The 19,453-nt window shown below is 49.3% G+C and overlaps 8 protein-coding genes and 1 non-coding gene across 9 annotated transcripts in view; 6 read left to right on the plus strand and 3 right to left on the minus strand.

Annotated features, from left to right (window-relative positions):
- Nucleotides 1–182: 182 nt before the first annotated feature.
- On the plus strand, nucleotides 183–1,045 carry VPS51 (Vps51p). Its single transcript, XM_019129675.1, has one exon. It carries the CDS (start codon nucleotides 222–224, stop codon nucleotides 687–689), a length of 468 nt encoding a protein of 155 aa, XP_018983300.1. The 5' UTR covers nucleotides 183–221; the 3' UTR covers nucleotides 690–1,045.
- Nucleotides 1,046–1,265: 220 nt separating this feature from the next.
- BABINDRAFT_t311 lies at nucleotides 1,266–1,339 on the minus strand. Its single transcript has one exon. It is a non-coding gene; the product is annotated as a tRNA-Asn (tRNA).
- A 1,047-nt stretch (nucleotides 1,340–2,386) lies between these two features.
- Nucleotides 2,387–5,697, plus strand: ZCF16 (Zcf16p). Its single transcript, XM_019132911.1, has one exon. The coding sequence runs from the start codon at nucleotides 2,482–2,484 to the stop codon at nucleotides 5,389–5,391; it is 2,910 nt and encodes a 969-aa protein (XP_018983301.1). The 5' UTR covers nucleotides 2,387–2,481; the 3' UTR covers nucleotides 5,392–5,697.
- A 306-nt stretch (nucleotides 5,698–6,003) lies between these two features.
- Nucleotides 6,004–7,632, minus strand: BABINDRAFT_9587 (uncharacterized protein; the record flags this gene model as incomplete). Its single annotated transcript, XM_019132992.1, has 1 exon — nucleotides 6,004–7,632. One exon carries the CDS (start codon nucleotides 7,630–7,632, stop codon nucleotides 6,004–6,006), a length of 1,629 nt encoding a protein of 542 aa, XP_018983302.1.
- Nucleotides 7,633–8,445: 813 nt separating this feature from the next.
- Nucleotides 8,446–10,101, plus strand: BABINDRAFT_9588 (uncharacterized protein; the record flags this gene model as incomplete). Its single annotated transcript, XM_019132993.1, has 1 exon — nucleotides 8,446–10,101. The coding sequence occupies one exon, from the start codon at nucleotides 8,446–8,448 to the stop codon at nucleotides 10,099–10,101; it is 1,656 nt and encodes a 551-aa protein (XP_018983303.1).
- Nucleotides 10,102–10,747: 646 nt separating this feature from the next.
- Nucleotides 10,748–12,864, plus strand: BABINDRAFT_163026 (uncharacterized protein). Its single transcript, XM_019129676.1, has one exon. It carries the CDS (start codon nucleotides 10,782–10,784, stop codon nucleotides 12,720–12,722), a length of 1,941 nt encoding a protein of 646 aa, XP_018983304.1. The 5' UTR covers nucleotides 10,748–10,781; the 3' UTR covers nucleotides 12,723–12,864.
- Nucleotides 12,865–13,139: 275 nt separating this feature from the next.
- Nucleotides 13,140–16,296, minus strand: CHS1 (chitin synthase). The gene has a single exon (XM_019129677.1). The coding sequence runs from the start codon at nucleotides 16,136–16,138 to the stop codon at nucleotides 13,175–13,177; it is 2,964 nt and encodes a 987-aa protein (XP_018983305.1). The 5' UTR covers nucleotides 16,139–16,296; the 3' UTR covers nucleotides 13,140–13,174.
- Nucleotides 16,297–18,398: 2,102 nt separating this feature from the next.
- BABINDRAFT_91067 (uncharacterized protein) lies at nucleotides 18,399–18,968 on the plus strand. Its single transcript, XM_019132912.1, has one exon. It carries the CDS (start codon nucleotides 18,512–18,514, stop codon nucleotides 18,812–18,814), a length of 303 nt encoding a protein of 100 aa, XP_018983306.1. The 5' UTR covers nucleotides 18,399–18,511; the 3' UTR covers nucleotides 18,815–18,968.
- Nucleotides 18,969–19,241: 273 nt separating this feature from the next.
- Nucleotides 19,242–19,453, plus strand: part of BABINDRAFT_168564 (sugar porter family MFS transporter) — a gene marked incomplete at both ends in the record, with an annotated part of 1,818 nt that continues 1,606 nt past the window's right edge. Inside the window, one exon of the mRNA XM_019130593.1 lies at nucleotides 19,242–19,422. Within this exon, the coding sequence (XP_018983307.1) occupies nucleotides 19,242–19,422 (181 nt within the window). The remainder of the gene's footprint in view (nucleotides 19,423–19,453) is intronic.

Consider the following 19,453-nt stretch of genomic DNA (forward strand, 5'->3'; position numbering starts at 1 on the left):
ATATTTATCGTTTTTAGTACCTTCGCCGTACCACCTATCTATTCACCGCCGTACCCTCAGATCTAGCTACTAGTCTCAGGTTATGAGCCCACAGCAACCTCTTACCATTTGGTTACTCCCACCGACTCGTATGCTGGCATACACGTGACTCTATCGGGGTACGTGTATAACACTTGGTTTATCATTTTCCTACACCTCCCTTACCTCACAACCATCCTAACATGTCAGAAAGCAACACTCCCCAATCCAGCATATCGTTCAAGAAGTCATCACGATCGGAGACGTCGAGCACGGCCAAACCCGCCGATACCTCCGTTAAGCTTTCTACCAAACAGAGACGGATGGCGCTCAAGGAGTTTTACAAACAGGCCAAACAGGGGGCCTCAGAGACACAGCCTGTTGAAACAAATAACTATGCACAAATATCTGCCAACTTTGATGCCTTTGTTAGGGACTCGCCGCTTAAACAAATGCTCGCGGTGCAAAACGAGATCACCAGCAGCCTAAATGGAAACCAATCGGAGATAAAGTCTATTGTCTACAACAACTACTACGATTTGATTAAGCTCAATGAGTTTTTGACAGGCCAGGATGAAAGTGAGGAACCACCGTTTGACATGGCGTGTTTAGAGAGCTTGGAAGCCTTGGTAGATGAGATCCAAGGGATCGACACCGCCATTGCATACTAACCGAGAAGACGGATATTTCGGAGAGTATTAAGACCTATACAGCGCTGATTTATGGCTACCCAGCAAGGTGGTAACCCCATGCCAGCTAGTGGACCGGAGGTAGCGCAGCCATGCGCTTCGAAACTGAGTCCTTGAGCTATGGACGGAATTACTTGTATAATGCTGCGATAACTGCGGGGTGATAATATTGATTATGTATAGTATCAGCTCCAGGCTAGGTAAACCTGGGAATGATCCATTCTCTGGAGTCCAAGCTACCCTCGCTATGAATTTAGGATGGTTTGCATATTGGAAGTTGATCATACACTCTAATGGAATAACTGTAGCTTTTAATACATTAATCTTTACCGCAAGAGTCTCTGGTGTCTTAGGAATGAAAGATTTCAAAATAATAATTCTGAGATGGAACTTGGAACAGTGGTGAACTTGCAAAGTTTAAAGGCACGCGCCTTTTAGAAAAGGAAATCCCCGAGTAAGGCTAATCATAGAGGGCTCTGTTTTATAAACAGTATAAAGCCTCATTAAACCATTATCGGTGATGACCATCATCGCAGTCGAAAGTATTAAAAAGCTAACCGATCTCGGTGAGGGTCGAACTCACGATCTTGTGATTAACAGTCACACGCCTTAGCCAACTTGGCCACGAAATCATTGGTTAGTGGAAAAAAAAACTGTATAGACATGTAGACAAACCGCGTAGTATGTAAATTATGGGAAATTACATTCACCGGGGGGATATTGAGTAATATAAAGGTACCAAATTACTAACATTGTCAAGAATATACACCAAGGCACATACCGGGCGGTATTATCCAATAGTGGTCATATCGTATCACGTGCACATTATGTATTGGTTCAAGGGTATGTAAAAGTTGGGTCTCGCTTCGCACCACATACTTCAGTGTCATATCTTGGATAGAAAAGTCATAGTTTGCAATCAGCAGCCACCAAATCGGTAGACTAGTCCTTCACTTTATATACACAACCACCTACTTATATACACTTCTTTTCGCGGCGGCTTTGCTCTACTAATGTAATGTCCCCGGAGGCTTAGACTTTTCACCTTAGTTTTTCCGCTCTCCGATTCAGCCCGGGTTTCGGCGCACGAAGGATATGGAGGCTAAACACCTCGTAGTCCTCCCAGGCAAACCTTTCAAGAAAGGAAAAAAATCAGAGGGGTTTATTAAAATACTCTATACCAAATTAATCACACTATAATATTCTCAAAAGAGGCGTGGCTAGCTTTGCTTTCAGCAGTGGCCCTCCTCGTTCCATGTACCCCGGATCCGATCTCGTTCTTTGAGCTCTGCCAGTGACATGTGGCCAAGCACGACCTTCCCCGGCTTCGTTGCGCGAAAATCAAAAAGTCACACGTCTTTGCAAAGTGCCGTTTTGCAAATTATTGAAAAGACTCCATCTCCACTTTTTGCTTTCCTAGCTCATCAATTCCTTGCTCCAATCGACATATTTAGTCTCCAGAGTTTTCCGTCTAGTCTTTGCTCAGGTCTCCCACGACTATTCCCGCCTTCCCAGATTACCCTTGAAAAGACTCCATTTGCAGTGACGAATTTGTTGAAACAATTGCCAAAGACTATTCCTTGAATCGCACCTCGCGGCGCTAGCTTAATCTTTGCAGCCCTACAGCTACATCTTTCTAAAAGCTAATTTCCTAGCAGTCATCCGGTCTAAACTACCAAGCTCACCCGGCTACAACTCACTCTTGAGTTTACGCTCTTTGGCTTCACTCATTTCCGCCTCACCTTCGTTCTAGGCGAATACTTGTCATTTCATCATGTCCACAACATCCTCCCATGAAGAGCGCCAGTCGCAGCTCAAGCTCATCCGTACCAAGTCTGGCGCGGTGCGCATCTCGCAGGCGTGCGACCGCTGCCGTATCAAAAAAATCAAGTGCGACGGCTCGCTCCCGTGCAACAACTGCGCCAAGGGTGGCTTTAACTGCTCTATTAGTGATAAGCTCACGCGCCGCTCATTTCCCAAGGGCTACACCGAGAACCTCGAGCGCAACATTAAGGCGCTCGAAACAGAGAATAACGATTTGCTCTTGAAGCTCGAGGACATGAAGCAGCAGCTCAAGCAGGCGGGCGCGCCCGAGCACCGCGAAGCGAACTTGACGGACGCGATCAAGGCGTTGTCGAATACAAACCCGAACCCGAGTGTCCCAGATGCGGATACCCCCGCGAGTGCTGCGAGCGCGGCACAGGCTCCCGGACCCGTCCACACCTACAACAACTACATCATCAACGAGCATGAACTCAAGGTTGTGAACTGCGAAAAGTTCAAGAGCCTTTCCAACAAGTTTAATGAGCTCCTCTTTGCGCTCAACCTCAAGCACCTCGCGGCACCGGTCGACCCCTCCGTCTCCACGTACAGCCGCAGCCTCGACTACGCGATGGAGAACTTCAAGCTCGACGACTACCTCTTTAAAATCCTCTCACAGGTGCCGAAATACGCTCAGACGATGGACCCCATGGACATTAACCACCGCAGCAACACCCACATTGCCAAAACCAGCGAAATCTTCGACAACAAGCTCAAGCTCGACCACGTGTTGCTGAACTACTTCCACCACTACAACTCGCTTATTCCCATTCTCACGTTCAAAAACTTCCTCCCGCACTACCTCAAGTTCATCAACAAGCTCATGGGCGTGAAGCAGAAGGCGCTTCTTGTGCTGCAGTCGCAAGCGGACCCCACGCACATCCGCTACGCGTTGCGCTCGGAGTTGATCCAGCTCATCAAGGACTACAAGCTCGTGATTATCCAGATCCTCATGATCACAAAAATCACGCTTAGTCTGAACCCCCTCCACCTCGAGGACGACTTCGTAGACCCCCTCATCCTCTGCTCGTCTTTTAACAATGTGTGCAAGATGTCCCTCAACTCCATCTCGGTCCAGCTCCTCCTCGTCCACTACTTGATCATCAACAACGACCAGACCAACAGCTTCAAGATCCTCCATCTGCTCGATCTGTTCATCACCCTCAACAGCTACACGTCTATCTACAACGTCCAGGGACTCTCCACGCTGGCTGCACATTTGGGCAACGGCATTGTGACGGCTGCGGGGCCCGCGGCGCAGCTCCAGCAGAACGTGTGGGACAACAAGATCCGTCTCAAGATCATCTGGTCGTTGAAGATCCTCACGCAGATCTACCGCTTGAAGTTTGGCCACTCCGTCACGACGATTTCGGGCACCCCGCGAGACGCGATCCCGAAGCTCAACTCGTTTGTGAAGGACAGCAAGCTTATTCCCACGAACTTGTTCCAGGACTTGATCTTCGCGATCCGTGAGTCACCGTTCACGATCGAGTCGCTCATTGAGTTGGACGCACTCAACCATGGACTTGAGAGCTGGCGCAACGGTATTAAGCAACACCAGGCAAACTATTACCACGAGTTCAGCAGCGGCAGCGACATCGAGGTGAGGGTTTTTGGGAGCAACAATTTGTCTCAGACGACCAACCTCGAAAAAAGTTTGATCAACTACCAGTTATCCGTGTTCTACTTCACGTTAAGGGCCGAGTCGTACCTTCCGTTCTTCATCAACACGCTCCAGTCGTCGGGAGAGGCAATTGGCAGAAAGTCCTCGGAAAAACTCAAGTATGAACACTTTGTCACGCTCGCCTTCATCTCGGAGCAGTTCCTCACGTACACGCTATTCGTTTTCGACAAGAAGAACGACGCCGACTACTCGGCACCACAGGCGTATGCAAGTGACGGCGAGTATGCCGCGCTCTCCACGAACATGATTATCCTGAACCTTTGCGCCCTTATCGACTTCCCAAAACACATTGTTGTGAACTGCTTTTACCTCATCTACTGCTGTCTGTTGATCTTCAAGCCAAACCCACAGCACCACGCGCGTCTCGCGCGCTGTCTCGCGATATTGCATGCGGTGTGCGCATTGTTCACCGACAATACACGTGTAGCAGACCTCGTGCGCTCCGCAAGCCAGGCGAGCACCGCTGGCTATGATGCAAACAAGATCCACGAAACCATCAAGTGCATCCGCAGCGAGACCAGAGTGCTCGGCGAGGGCGTCGCTGTCCAAGATGTTGCCAGCGAGCTCTTCCGCGACCCACCTGCGCACGATACCAAGCGTTTTAAGTTCGCGAAGCCTGCGTCGAACTCAGATGCGGACTTCTACTCGGATACCGCATCGCTCGTGTCGTCCGCCGCGAATGCGCCTGCGGCCGCGCCCTTCGAATGGGGAACGCAAATGTCGCGCCAGAACCTGAACGCGTCGACAAGTGCGGACCCAGGCTTCGATGACTTCCGGGTGCTGCCAGACGCGGATGCGCGTGCGAACACGAACGCGGCCTTTGCGCGCGACTCGCAGTCGTACACGGGCCACGCGTATGCGAGCCTGGCGCGCGCGCGTTTGCGCCGGAAAGAGGAGCTGGTCAAGCGCTCAGGGCCCAAGCAGGGCTTTGAGGATGCGCCTCTCGACCAGCCCAGCTACGAGATCTTGTTCAATTGGTCGTCCAACTTGGAGAACTTGAAGGATGACTACATGTTCACCAACCAGGCGCAGCCACCGGAATTTGGCGAGTTTGCGGAGACAAGCAATCCGTATCCGCAGGATGTGAATTCATTTGTGGAGACAAGTAGCTCGTATGCGGGGTCGAACGGCGCGTATGCGCAAGAACCTACAGCTACAAATCAATGGAACGGGAGCTAACAGAAGTGACTTGCTGAAATGAATTCGCAGTTTAGATATGGCTTTATAGGAGCCAAGGATATAGCTAATTGATGGTGGCAGATAGCCAAAGTACAGTGGAAAGTTGCATAGAGGTGGGATATATGCTTTTGGTAGGCTAAAACTGAGAGGAAATATAAGGCTCGGATATACGATAAAGGTCTAGGAATCAGCCAATCTTTGCAATTATGATTAAAGTGGTTGCGTATATTGGTCTTGTATCGCACTTTGTCGATTTCTGGAATCACCGGTACTGGGTACAGAAAGTAGCGATGGCCGGTTGCAGTGTCCGAATATAGACGTCTGAAAGTGGAAAATTTCCCTAAAGGGTATGCTTCGAGGTCGGAGTCACAATAGCCAAATGTCAAAAAATCTATAATTTATCGATAGCTGGTATTTGAAACACCCCCCGGGAGAACCGCTTAGCCTTTAGTGCGATCTAAATGTATAGCTAACACGCGAGAAATTATTACTCGAATGGATCCTAAGTAGAACAGAAAACCGTAGTATCCCAATAGAGGCAGGCACGAGAATATTAAACAACCTCCGGTAGACCCAGACTATTAAACCCGTACTATTCACATCAACTTTGGACTAGAACACGGCCCCACCCACCACAAACAAACGCTCCTCGTTCCGCGCACACCAGCGCACGATACCCATGATGTTATGAAAAATCAAGTCCTTGCGAACGTTTCCGTTGCCAAAACTGTGCGGAACCAAAGCATAGATCTCAAAGCTTGCGTTAGCAAGCCCAAACCCCACAAGGTACCGTTCTCCCGTACGCCATTTCCGAAACACAATCCGTGTTTCATCGCCCTTCTCAGTTTGCGAGGAGTCCTGAGTGTCAAGAAAGTCTTTTAAAACGTGGTAGAACCGCGCCACATTGTTCCTAATCACTTCGTCATCGGGTAGCCTCGAGTTAATATGCTGGAGATGCTTCTTTGAGATATACACAAAGTGCAGAATGTTGGTGTTGTGGACAAAAGCGGCGGTGATACCGTTGCGCGCAAGCTGGAGAGACTGCGCGAGACTCCCCATGATTTTCGGCAGCTCTAGCTTCGCGACAAAGCTGTTGGCGTACTGTTTCATTTCGTAGAACGCCCCTTTAGTAGCCGACAATAAAATCAACGCTACACTGTCGACAAACCGCACGTATGCGTACAAAAAGCCGTTCGCATTAAACTTCGGAAGACAGATAGGCACCCAGAACTCCTCCTGGGAGTCACCCAGGCCGTCGCGCGCAAGGCTGAATACCGCGCGGAACAAGATCTGGAGGTCGATTGTGTGGAGCGAGCGGTTCCGCGGGCGGAGAATGCTGATTAGTTTTCCATGCGGTGCCACTAGCAACCCGTACAACAAGTTGTTGGAATCGGTTTCATCGCCGAGCTTCAACGCGCGGAGCGAGAGAAAGACGTCGTCAATACGTGCGCGCACGGCCTTTTTGAGGTAGAAATACTCCAAGGAAGAGGTGAGGAAGTTGAGATTGGTCATTGTACGGTGCGCAAAGCCGTCGCAAATCTCTATGAGCGCACGTACATCGTTGCTGCTCAAGTGGTTCTGGAGGTTGAAGTTTGCACGCGTAAAGCTGCGCGCGATAAAGCTGCGCGAGAAAATGGAGAGGAGAAAGTTGTGGAGAAACGCTAACTGGCGCGATAGGACTCCATCCGGTTCATTTTGCGAGGATACAGCCATGAAAAGCAATGGCGATTGGTTCAACACTGAAAACTTTGTTCTGTTGGAGGTGGTGATCGTCCGGAGGTTATCTCCATTATCGTTATCCTTGTCGTCCTGGAAGAACGCCACTAGTGTCTGGATCACGCCCATGTAGCTGGTGACCGTCTCATCCGTTCCATGGTAGGAAAAGATGGGTTTTCCCGCAGACGAAAGGATGAAAAACTGTTTTGCCTGTGAGGCAAAATCTACATCTGGGGCAGGCTCAGCTCCTAAAGCAAAGGAAAAGTTGGAAAAGTCACTAGATTCGCCCTGCAGAACACTCTGGTACCCGTCACTAACCAAATGGCTGAGCATAAATGCAGCATCCTCACTATCATCGTCGTCATACACCGTTAGCTCTGGCGAGCTGGCGCCCGAGCCAAGCGGGGTCTCGTGGCTTGTTTCGTGGATATTTTCTAGCGACACCGCCGTGGTTGGCCCACCAGCAGCTGGTCTGAGAAAATTGGTAGATCCAGCATCGGGGTCGTTGTCTATAAAGCGGATCATGGTATGTTGGAAAGTGAGCCGGGGGAGCAATCTGATCAAAAGCGCGTCCAGAAATACCCGGCGCGATGGATAAGTGTGCGGCTCAGGCATACACCAACCTGGTTGCATTACTGGTTAGCTCTGATTTTCCGCACTCTCGGATTGAATTACTTGCCATTGTTTTTTCTTGGCCATTAAGATTTTTTGCCAAATTGAAAATCGAGGATTTACCAGTGTTATCTTTCTGGAGGCGCTGCTATTATCCCGGAACTTTGGGGTTTCTGGTATGTCTGCTTTTGCAATCAATGCCTCCGAGTTTACCACTGATGCCTCTACATCGACCACTTTCTGTACTGGCAATACTGCGATTGTCACGAACAAGTTGTAAGGGGACATTTTTGTTGCCACGTTTTTGCAAACACCCGTTTTACCCAGTCCCTCCTTTAATTATATCTATACGGTACTTATTACAAACGCAAAATGTCTCTGATTCAATAAACCCAATCTAAGGATATAAAGTGACTGCGTTCCCTGGCCGTCAGCTAAACAAAAACACAGGCATAAAGTATAAGCGAGATACACAATCCCTTGCAAGTGGGATAGTTTTTTGCCACAACGGTGTCCAAGATTTTACAAGGGTAAACAGGTATCTCCGAGTTTCCCCCTCTACGCTAATCCACACTTATCAGTTTCGGGCAGTACCCATACCATTTATCACGTGCTGATAAGCCACCTCGGCTCTGTATCAGCCCAAACCTGCAAATCACTCTTCTTCACCCTAATTTGCCCATATATAACTGCACTGCCTATACCATCCATCTCCTATCCACCGCCATGTCCACTCCGTTTATTGACCAGTCCGTGAGTCGAAAGCCGAGTACGTCAAGCTTTGTTCAGTCGGTCGCCTTCAAACATACGCGCTCCACAAGCTTGTCCTCCAACCCTGACACGCCCACGCGCGATACCTCTTTCGACTCGGTATTCCCGTTTGATCGCACGCTAAACTCGAGTTTCCTCGAGGACGATTCGCTAGCGCACCACAGCGTATCGAATGTGCCCTTCACAAATCTCTCCAAGACCAACACGCACACGTCACCCAGCAAGCCCCTGAAGCCACAAAGCTCGTTCACCAAGTTGTTTTCGCGGGGAAACACCACTGATTTTGCCGCCGGCAAGAAGAAACTCAAGGAAAAATTGAGTATCCAGACAGGAGCGTTGGGCGCGGCTGCATCCGTCAGCAGCGACAGGCCGTCGTTCGGATCCGTCAGAGGGTCTAGGGAGCTCGAGCGAAAGCTCACAAAGGCATCCACTGACAGTTTACTCTCATCCAACTCTTCCGCCTCTACGGTTCAGGACAACTCGACCCACCAGTCGGTCACAACGCGCAAACATAACGCGGTAAATAACTTCTTCCGCACGCGCCACTTGCACCAGCCGCACATCAAAGATTACAACAACAACTCCATCATCATCTCGTCGTCCAACTCCAACTCCAACTCCAAGCTTCTCAACGACGACTTGTTCTCTGTGCGGCCGGGGGTCAAGTACAATTCGTTCAACCCGTTAGCATCTCCGTCTGGCGCTACCCATGGGAACCTCAAGGACCTCAATTTCAACAATATCCAGAAAACGCTCACGATCTTAGAGCTGCTCAACCCGAACAGCGCCACGTTTGCGGCGAATTTCAAGGCCCTCGAGGAGAAGGAGCAGTTGGCCGATGATATCATGATGCTTCTCTACGCGGCACTCACGCCACTTTTTGAAAACAGCCTGAACTCCACCGCGAACCACCTCATTTTGAGTAAGTATCCCATTGAGGATCTAAACAATTTGGTCACAATCCACTTTTACATCCGCTACAACACCGAACGCGTCACGGGAATCAACTACGCCAGCGAAATCACCGAGGTGTTTGGGAACGGCTTCCGGCTCCTTGCGGATAATTATCACTATAGGCCCGACACGAAACTCGGGTCGACGAATGGGAACATTACGCCGATGAGCTCTACATTCAACCTTGCCTATAGCCCCGGAAGTGTCCCCTCCGACGTCTTGGGCTCCCTCGACACCGAGTTAGCCAACCTCTGGGAATACTTCTACTCCGAAGTGTATCATACGCTCCAGGGCACTCTTCTCCCACTACAGCTCGAGTTTGAGGGTGCTGGGGCCGTGCTTCGGCCTGAGCTGAAGGCCCAGAGCTACTGGAAGGACTTGTGCAAGGTGCACAAGACTGAGACCTTGGCCGTGGATCGGTTCATCTTGATCATGTTCAGGGATAATGTAGTGATGCCCATGTACGAGAAGACCGCTGCCCTCCAGCTGATGTATCCGCCGACGGTTCCCGGCAACTCTGCCAGCGAGGAAATCTCACAGAGCTTGCGCTTGTTGCAGTGCTTTGGGTTGCTCAGCGGAATCCAGTCGGGTGATTACAACCAGAAGGTGGTGGAGAAGTTGTTCCGTGCGGTCAAGAACCGGACCAAGGGGTTTTAGAAGCATTAACGAGGAAAAGGCAATGGAGCTTGCCGACATAACGTCTAGAGATTGGTCATAAATAACTCTGAGCCACTGGTCCTTTTGAATCATAAAGTGAGATGAATAAACCACGGCCGTTGTCAACTATAGACCTTGTTGACTGGGATTGCTTTGTAAGGCTTGTTTTTTTTTTTGCAGGCACGCCATTTAGCAAAGAATGTTCCAAGGGATTGGCGAGTCAGCCTAGCTTTTGACCGTGAAAGTTACTGAATAAAAGGGTATTAATCATAAGCGAGTAGAATACCCAGTTAGGCTATTTTTCGAAGGTTTAATTATTGAAATTCTCTCTGGAGTATCGTACACCGCATATTTGTTGACAGTTCTGTAACTTTGCATCCATCGTACGGAAGTTAACGAGCATCTGTAATGTACGTGACATCTGTAATACTCGCGAATATACAGACGTGTAACGGTGGATTGGTTTAAATTAATCCAGTAGCACTCGCTTTAAGAAGATTTACAAATTCTCGTTTTTTAATCCTATTATTCCTCGTTGACCTACAATCCAACCACCTCCACCGTTCCCCACATTCGCATACATCACGTGTCAACATGAATGGATACTATTTTTCTTAGGTTCATGTCTAAAAGTCACACTGTGCTGGTTCCACCTTCAATGTTCCCAAATCCAGATAACAATGAGTGGTATTAAGAGAAGTGCTGCTGCTATGAAAGTGGCCGAAATATGGGCCAAAAGGGGCCCGTCGAAAGCTGGTGCAGAATCCCTGTCTCGGCCTGTCGCAGAGGTAGATAGTTCTACGGGAACTGACGCCATCCCAAATGAGGAGGAGATGAGCTCATCGATGACAAATACAAGAGACCAGTTGAACGATCCAACGGTGGTCACTGATGTGGTATATAAAGCAAGTTCTTCTGCTGGCCATGCCTTTGTGACAGCTGGAGTTGGGAACGGGCTTCCAAGGGCCAGTAAAATGGAAGTAGCACCTCCCCAAATACATACTTACTCCAATAAGAAAGAGGTCCATCCTTCCCATGAGGTTATTGAAATTGACTCAGAGAGTGAACTTCCCGAAAATATCGCCACCCTGGCTGAAGTTATAGACATAACATCTGGCTCAGAGACCGAAATTTCCGATAGAGACCTTTCCGAGACTGATGCAGACCCAGGAGATACCGCTGGATCTCCTAGTCCCAACCCCACCTCCCCGTTCCTCTTGCTTGAAACCCCCACGATGTCAAACACCCCCGGGGCAAACTTTGACGCAGTCTCTTTCGAATCCCTTGTCTCTTCCCCAGCCATTTTCAGAACATACCAGTTCAATTATTGCATCGATCTCGACTTTTTCCTCCCGCATGTATGCAAATCTACCGAGGTGGTCTTTATAACCCAGCATGATATTAGCGACTTACACGCGTACCGGTTAGACGAGGGCTGGAATGTGCGGCAGTTGCTAGTGACGAACCTTGGACGGTACGGCACGCACCATCTGAAAGTCATGGTGAATTTCTACAACATGGACGGGAAAGATTCAGTAGAAATCGTGATTATGACAGCTAACCTCCAGCTTCTCGACATGGCCGCATCTCAATCTGTGTGGCGAAGCGGCCTTTTACCAAAAGCAGAGTCGAGAAAAGAAGCTAGCTCCACATTCAAGGTGGACTTCCTAAACTACTTGAGACGCTACGGTCTCTCTGAGGTTTTGGAGTTGGCCAAGAACTTGGAAGGGTACGAGTTTTCGTCTATTGAGGTGGAGTTTTTGGGCTCTGCCCCAGGTGGTTACGACTTAACCAGTGCCGAAACCTACGGATACGCCAAGCTCTATAAATTACTTGAAAAGTACAATTTATTTTTTCCTGGGAAATGTGACGTTGTGTCGCAGGTCTCTTCCATTGCCTCAGCCGTGGCTTACCGTGCTGGGTCCGTCCAAACGCTCTTCCAGCACCTTCTTTGTCCTTTGATTATCAAGGGTAGCGATTTTCCGCTCCAACCTGGAGCTAAATCCATTTTAGAGGACCAGAGATCTCACAAGTACCGGCCGTCCATCGTCTATCCCACTGCTAAAGATGTTAGTGAATCTTCCATTGGGTATAACTCTGGCCAGTATTTGCATTACAACTACCTCACCTCTGCGCCCCAACGAGCCCAGGATGCACTACTTCGGACCTGTTTTGCTCGCTGGAAATCAGAAAAGGCAAATCGGCAGCAGGCGATAGGTCACTGCAAATTCTACTTTGTAGCCCAGACGGAGGAGGGACACACCACCCTCCCGTGGTGCTTGATGACTAGTGCTAATTTGAGCAAACAGGCCTGGGGGGCTCCGTGTGTTGGCTCCAAAGGGTGGTGGAGGCAAACTCTCCAGGTAGCAAGCTACGAGGCAGGAGTGTTTCTCCCAGGGCCCATTATGCCGGTATTTGGAGCCAACTCCCTCACCATTATGGAAAAGCAAATGGCAGAAAAGCGCTTGGGGGATGGCTACTCGGTGGTGAGGCTCCCGTTTGATCTTCCATTGGAGAAATACGCGGTCGGAGACGCCCCGTGGAGTTTGCTGGCGAACAGCGGGGTAGTAGATTCCTTGGGGAGGAGGTACGATTCCAAAAGAGGGTTGTACATTGAATAGGATTACTTTTCAAACCTCAGGGATGAGTAGATCAAGGGAGTGTAGAAAGTATTTGAATCCACTTTGTTAACACGTCGGGACCTGGAGTCTTGTCATTCCTGGGAGTTTACGTGTCGAGATTATGGAGTTGGAATGGGTAAGCTACAATAAATCCTTTAACAACCTTGGATTGGAGTAAATCGCTGTTAAGGAACACTGATTGTGACTTTCCATGAAACGGGGTATGTTATCAAGACAAAAATCGTATACTGGGGTTCAGTAAAGTACAGAAATACAACGAAACAGCGGGTCTGCTCCGTGAAGGGGGCTATAGAAAAGGAGATTACTATCGATTTACAAGTACACTCCCTCTCCATTTAGCTGAAAAAGAGAACTCGTCAATATGAAGGGGAGCATCCTAATCTACAAGGCGTGTTTGTGGGTATTATTAATATAATTACTGAACGGATTAACTAGAACGGATTGAGGGCCTTTGCGGTACTGCTGTAGCCACCCCTGTTCTCAAAAAACTTGCTCTTGGACTCGACGCACCAGCGTAAGCCCTCGACAAACAAGTATGCGAGAGAGCCCAAGGCCTTGAAGAAGGATAAGAAGGCGACGGAGACGAGAATAAATGACAAATAGTAATTGGTCTCCGTCAGATCCGGCGAAAACACCTCCATCATAATCATGATGAAGACCAAATTCACCACTAGCCACACCAACACTACCTTGGTGCGGATGTCTCGGGCGTAGTCCTCGCCCGAGTTTGGCTGTTTTCTGACCACCTCCTTGACCTTCAAGCTCGAGCGTTTGTTTCTGATGTTGTACAAGGCCTCTTCATAAAGCTCGTCGTTGTTGAATTCGTACACCTCCGCAACCTCAATCCCCTGGTCGTTCTTCTCAATGATATACGTTGAGCGCTCGCTTACAGGCCCGTTGTCGCCCTTGGTGCCCCAGGAAACATCGTGGGTGTTGCAGAAGGCGTAGATCTGGAGCGTGCACGTATAAGACGGAATCATCAAGAAGTACTGGAGGGAGCACGTGAGAATGTGCCACGGATCGAGGTAGAGGATGGACATGAGGGCATAAACACCGTAGGTTGAAAGTAGCGAAACAACAATGGTTGTGACGACGGAACGCGAGCCCGCAAGTTCATCCGCGTGGGTAAGGATGTGGATGACAAAGTAAAACCCGCAGATGAGGGAGTACAAGGTGCAGAGCGTGAGGATGGACATCCCCACGATAAAGAGACTCTTGGACGCCTGGGGACGGTTTCCGATGGACATGACGAAGATCCCCGCAAGATCGCAGATGAGCAAGTAGTTGAAGATCTTGAAGAGAACGTCGCCCGCGGTCCCGAGCAACTTACCGCCAGAGCCGGTCAAAAAATAAAAGGTGAGGTAGAAATTGGCAAGGGAAAAAATCGAAAACATCGAGTTGAGGAACTGGTAGAGGAATTCGATGTGGAGGAAGAGCTTGCGGACGACTGAGTGGTCCGTCTGCCAGATCTGGCGGAAGTTGAACTGGGAGTACATGGCCGCGAAAAGGGCACCGTTAAGCCATCTCCGGCGCTGGGAAATGAACTCATCTACGGAGTCTGGAACGTCCGTTTCACCGGTAGCGGCTCTCACGTACTTCAACAACCACTTTTCGTCTTTCTTTGCGACCAACTCCCAGCACAAAATACGGTCCTCTGCGAGGTACATGTTGGCCTCAAAGAAGTCCTTGATCTTGGACGACGCCTTGACCTCGCCCTTTTTGTCGGAAAGCAAGTCCTCGCCGCGGAAGTACGACGCCAACGGGCCGGTGCCATCCTCGTGATTGGTGAGCGCAATGTAACGGTAGGCCGATAAGGCACCGGGAAGCACGGAAATATACCCGAAAACCGACTCCAACGGCTTGTCTAAGATGTTTGACATTTTGTACTCAAAGTTCTGCGACGCCACTAACGGGTTGAGGAGGTTGATCCAGCCCTTCCCCTTGATCGTGCGGATTTCACCGGCCGCACCTGCAATGTTCGAGTCCTTGTCAAACGCCTTCCACAAGTTGTACACTGCGTGGTTATCTGGTTTTGTCCCCACATCCAAAAGCACCACCACGTTAGGGTTCAACACCGGGCAGAACGCGTTGAACAACCATCGGTGGGAGTTGATTTTCTTCTGGTTTTTCTCCTTCAAACAGAGAAGCACCTGCACCGGCGCGAGATTCTTCTCAGAGCTCTTGATCTTCAAGTTCTCGTCGATGGACAACTGCGTGGTGTATTCAAAGATGTGGGCATTCACCTCTTTCTCGTTGACATACGCCCTGGTGAGCTTGTCCTGGTAGACACCGATGGCCGTGAGAAGCTGCAAAACCCCGTCGCTGATCTTGTTCCGGCCGTCGGATACAATAATCACTTGGACTTTTTTCCAGCCATCCTTCCCCCACAAACGCGACTTGTACCGGGAGCACAAATGGGCAACATTCTTCATCACCGCGTGCATGGTCCGGGCAAAAGAAAACTCGTCCTCGTTGTACATCGTGACGCAGATGACGATTTCGGTTTCCCGGCCGTACTTTGCCGCACGGAGCGTGAAGCCCAGTGCGGCAAAGTCGTCCGGGCCCGAGGTGCATGCCGTGTAGAGCATTTTTGTGAACTCCTCAGAGTCTGTGCGGGGCAAGTTTGCCACGAGTTTCTCCGGAACCGGGTTCTCGAGGATAAGGTGGCCGCCCTTAAGCGGCACCTTGCGCTTGTAGAAGGTATCGCCGCTGGGTCTGTAATCCCTGAGATCCATCATCATGTGGTTATCGACGGAGGAGCCAAACATGGACTCTTCTTCGTCCGCTGGGTTATTCGGGTATTCCCTGGCCTCGCCGTACGTTTCACCGTAGGCGAATGTTTCCTGGCCAGCTGAAAAGATGGAGTCGGTCTGCGCTTTTTCCTCGTAGTCCTCAAACTCCTTTCCGGAGTAGTCCTCGAACTGAAACGTTTTGATTGTCTCATCGTCACGCTGGTTCGCCTCAGCGTACGTTTGCGGGCTGAAGATTGGCTGCGGAACCGGCAAGAGGCGCTTGGAAGATGTTGTTGAAGATGAAAAGTTGGCGGACTGGGAGTACGTTTCATCCTCAATAATGATCACTTCTGACCCCGTGCGCTTTGGCGACTCAAGCCTCGTCCATTCCGTTCTGGAGGTGCGGGAAGGTGAAGACGGAGCGGAGTCTGGAAGCGAGTACGGCAAGTTGGGCCCAGCACTGAGGCTCGCATGGTTGCGCTTTCCAAAGGCAACAGCGGGGGAAAAACGGGTTGGGGAGGCCGGACGGGAGTTGTAACCAGTCTCTGGGGCATCGTTTCGGAGCGGGGTGTAGGCACTCTGGAAGCGCCGTGGTGAGTGCGCCGGCGACGGCGCTGAAGGTGCGTCCAAGAGGTTGGTGGTGTCGTCAAATGGGCTCGACATCGGTGGTGTTAGGATGAGTGGATAGCTGAGGGTCTGAAGAAGAATGTTTAAATGCTAGAAGGAAAGGCTGTGCTTAGGGTGACACCAGTTTTTCGGTCTGTTTACCTTTAGCCGAATGTGGAAGAAAAGGCGTGCGGCGCGATGAACCGGGCCATCGTTACGTCAATATTGCTACAATTATTTTTGGTTAGCTTTATATCAATCAATAGATATTGAATGGTAAGTACATATATATATATATTATCCTGTAATTAAGTATAGACATGATGTAATATCAATAGGAGTAATATATAGTTATTGATCAAAAAAATGAATGATTTCACGTTTCTCTATAATTACTTTCAAATGGGATAAACCAAGGTGTTTATATTAGTTCTTTTTACCAGTGATTATACATGGAAACACCTATAGCTTTTTTCGTACCGTCAGTGGTAACGACCAAGCCGAAGATCCTGGGGTGATTCGACGAATGATAGAACAATTTCGCTTACATAAGCTATTCACGTTATCTAAGTAGCTACACCACCCGCAAATTACATAATTTAGTGTCTACATTTTTAACTTCCGTGTCCGGCCAAACATCGGATTAAATAGGCTCAAGATTAAAAATACACTCTTCCCCTGTCCCCGTAAGACTATAACTTTGCGCTAATTACCCAGGTCTTTTACATGCTCACCACCCCATTTTTTGGTATCCCAATACCCTCATGTTGAAGACATTTCCCCATCAACGATCCGATTCGTTGTATCTACTTATCAAGTTCCATGGGTGCATGTACTTCGGCGAAAAAATCCGTCTCTGCGAGCAGCCGAACCGTTAAACCATGCGTGCAATCAATTAAATACTCGCAGTGATCCACTTGGGAGTTTCGGCCCGTCGGAAATACCCCGCAGGAACTATTCTTGGTCTCCCAGATAGCCAACCTTGTTCGGCACAACCATCAACTGATGTCCCAATCTTCAACCACTCTTAGATGACTAATCTCTGTATTATCTCTGAGGGATTAAATGCCGATGTGGGATAAAACTTTAACTCTTTGAGCTTAAACCGGGAGAAATAAATTAGCTTCGGCGGGGAATTTTTCCATTCCTTGGTTGAGATCTTCAGATCTCGCATGTGCATGCGCTGAGCGGATGCTGGTCTACCACGAGGAGCTTTCCCAACAAAGGTTAAGTCTAGAGTTATCAGTACACGCCACTGAGTATCTTGCTCATCCCCAGGCACCCATCTTGTCACTAGAGTGGGTTGTGCTACCAACCGCGACACCCTTACGCTCCAGGCGCCATCAAGCGGAGTGAATCCAGCGGAGGGTTCCCGCAAGTTCACCCACCATTTATGCTTCTGCTACTAGGGTAGATCAAACACAACATCCAACCACTCCCAAATTCAGTGACACACGCTCTTTCGGAGAAAGTTATCGGAACAACTTTTTGGGGATTCCTAAAAAGACTAGATTTTATGCAGCACCGGAACGGTGAAGCCTAACGTGAAATTCTCCTTTGAGACAAGGGTACCGCGACAACGAGGCTACAATCCTTGTGGCTGGGCTGGGCATTCAAGGTTCACAACCGCAGTCTACCAGGGTAGACCTTCTTAGTCGGTTGTCGTTGCCACTAGGGCTGACCGGTCATTCTCCCACGAAGGTTTAACTTTCACCCAACCATTTCCCGGAATTAGCTCACCCACATTATCGCAGATTGACATTTGTATCATCTATTTTCCATACAAATGCAAAGTCCGCGTATGCGAGTGGAGTTACTATTACCCGGGTATACTGGGAGTAACAGGAGTGCCGATCACTAGAGGTACCAATCCGCTCTCTACGGGCATAAGGAAACGGGTGCATGTAGGTCCGCTAGAATGCATCTCGTCAAGTCTGGCAGCATGGCTGGGGTAGGGTGAACTCACCCACGCTAGATGGGGTGCGGAAATACAGACACAAACCACCTATAATTAGTTTTGTAACCTCTACTACAGAGATTTTGGGGGACTATGGCCTTGATGGCATGGATGCGGGGGAATTAAATAACACTAGTCTGAGATAGGCCTCGGAAATTCGCTTGTGATAGTGTGCGATTTGCACCAGAACGGCAATCACTTGGTCATTCCGTCGTGCATATCGTTCTTACGTTTACGCGGGGAATCTCGTATACCGGAGACGAGTTTTAAGATGTGATAGACATTTTTTTATCCGCCGAGCGGCTCCCTCAGCAGCTGCATACGGGTAGCAATCACTATCCTTGCTCGTGTAGGGCGACATCTGACAACAGTCCCCTTTAAGGTATATTATCTTTGAATTGCTCATTTCGAAATCCGGTAGGATCACCTGATGTCAGAGAGGATTACGTGTTATATTTTCAAAACACTGGCCCATGCTCATGTCTTGTGCGAGCAGAAGGGGGGAACATATTTTTGCCGTGCCATGCACCCCCGCCAAGAACCCCCCATGGTGCATCATGCAGGCCACCGTAGAGTGGCTGCTAATTTTTCCACTTCCAGAGGAAGCTAGTCTGGGCAGAGGAACACGGGATTTCGCAGGCTCATCCTGGGGTGCGCAAGCGACAGGAGCCAAGCGACCTAAAACGGAGACAAAACTGGAGAAAAGTCAGAGTCAACAGCGTTCCGCTAACAACGAAACTATGAGTGGGCCAATACAGGTATCAGTAAATGCATGATTCTGACCACTATGTAGATCCATTCCAAGGGCGAGAGATTTGAAACTACCTCACGTCATGACCATTACCAGACTAATCTGCGTGCCAAGACTTACCCGACGCGAGGCAAGCGTCCAAGAGGAAAAACTTTTTACATATAGTTTCTAGGCAAAAACACGGGTTTAGGCAGGTCTCACCGTATGCTCAATTCTTCCGTAAATCCTGTGCATGAGGATTTTCTTGCTGTACATGCATACAGTGGCGCACGTCATCGCAGACTCCTGCCCCCATGGGGTACATGTGATATTTTCCGGAGACAGATCTTAAGTGGAATATCACTTCCCCTCGCACAGCTGTATATTTTCGTATATAAATAGGGCCATTTCTCCCTTCTAGATTCGAGTGTTTTTCCTCTCTCCTTATCCTAATTTACCCACACAACTTTACAATGTCTGACGTTGAACACAATTCAAAGGATGTCGAAGAACATCACCTTTCAGAAGCTCAGTCTGCTGATCTCGCCCGCATCGAGGCCCCAGTGACGTTCAAGGCGTACATGATGTGTGCCTTTGCTGCCTTTGGTGGTATCTTTTTCGGTTACGATTCCGGTTACATTTCCGGTGTCATGGGTATGAACTACTTCATTAGCCGTTTCGCCCC

The sequence above is a fragment of the Babjeviella inositovora genome, assembly GCF_001661335.1.
Source record: "Babjeviella inositovora NRRL Y-12698 unplaced genomic scaffold BABINscaffold_12, whole genome shotgun sequence".
Lineage (NCBI taxonomy): Eukaryota > Fungi > Ascomycota > Pichiomycetes > Serinales > Babjeviella > Babjeviella inositovora.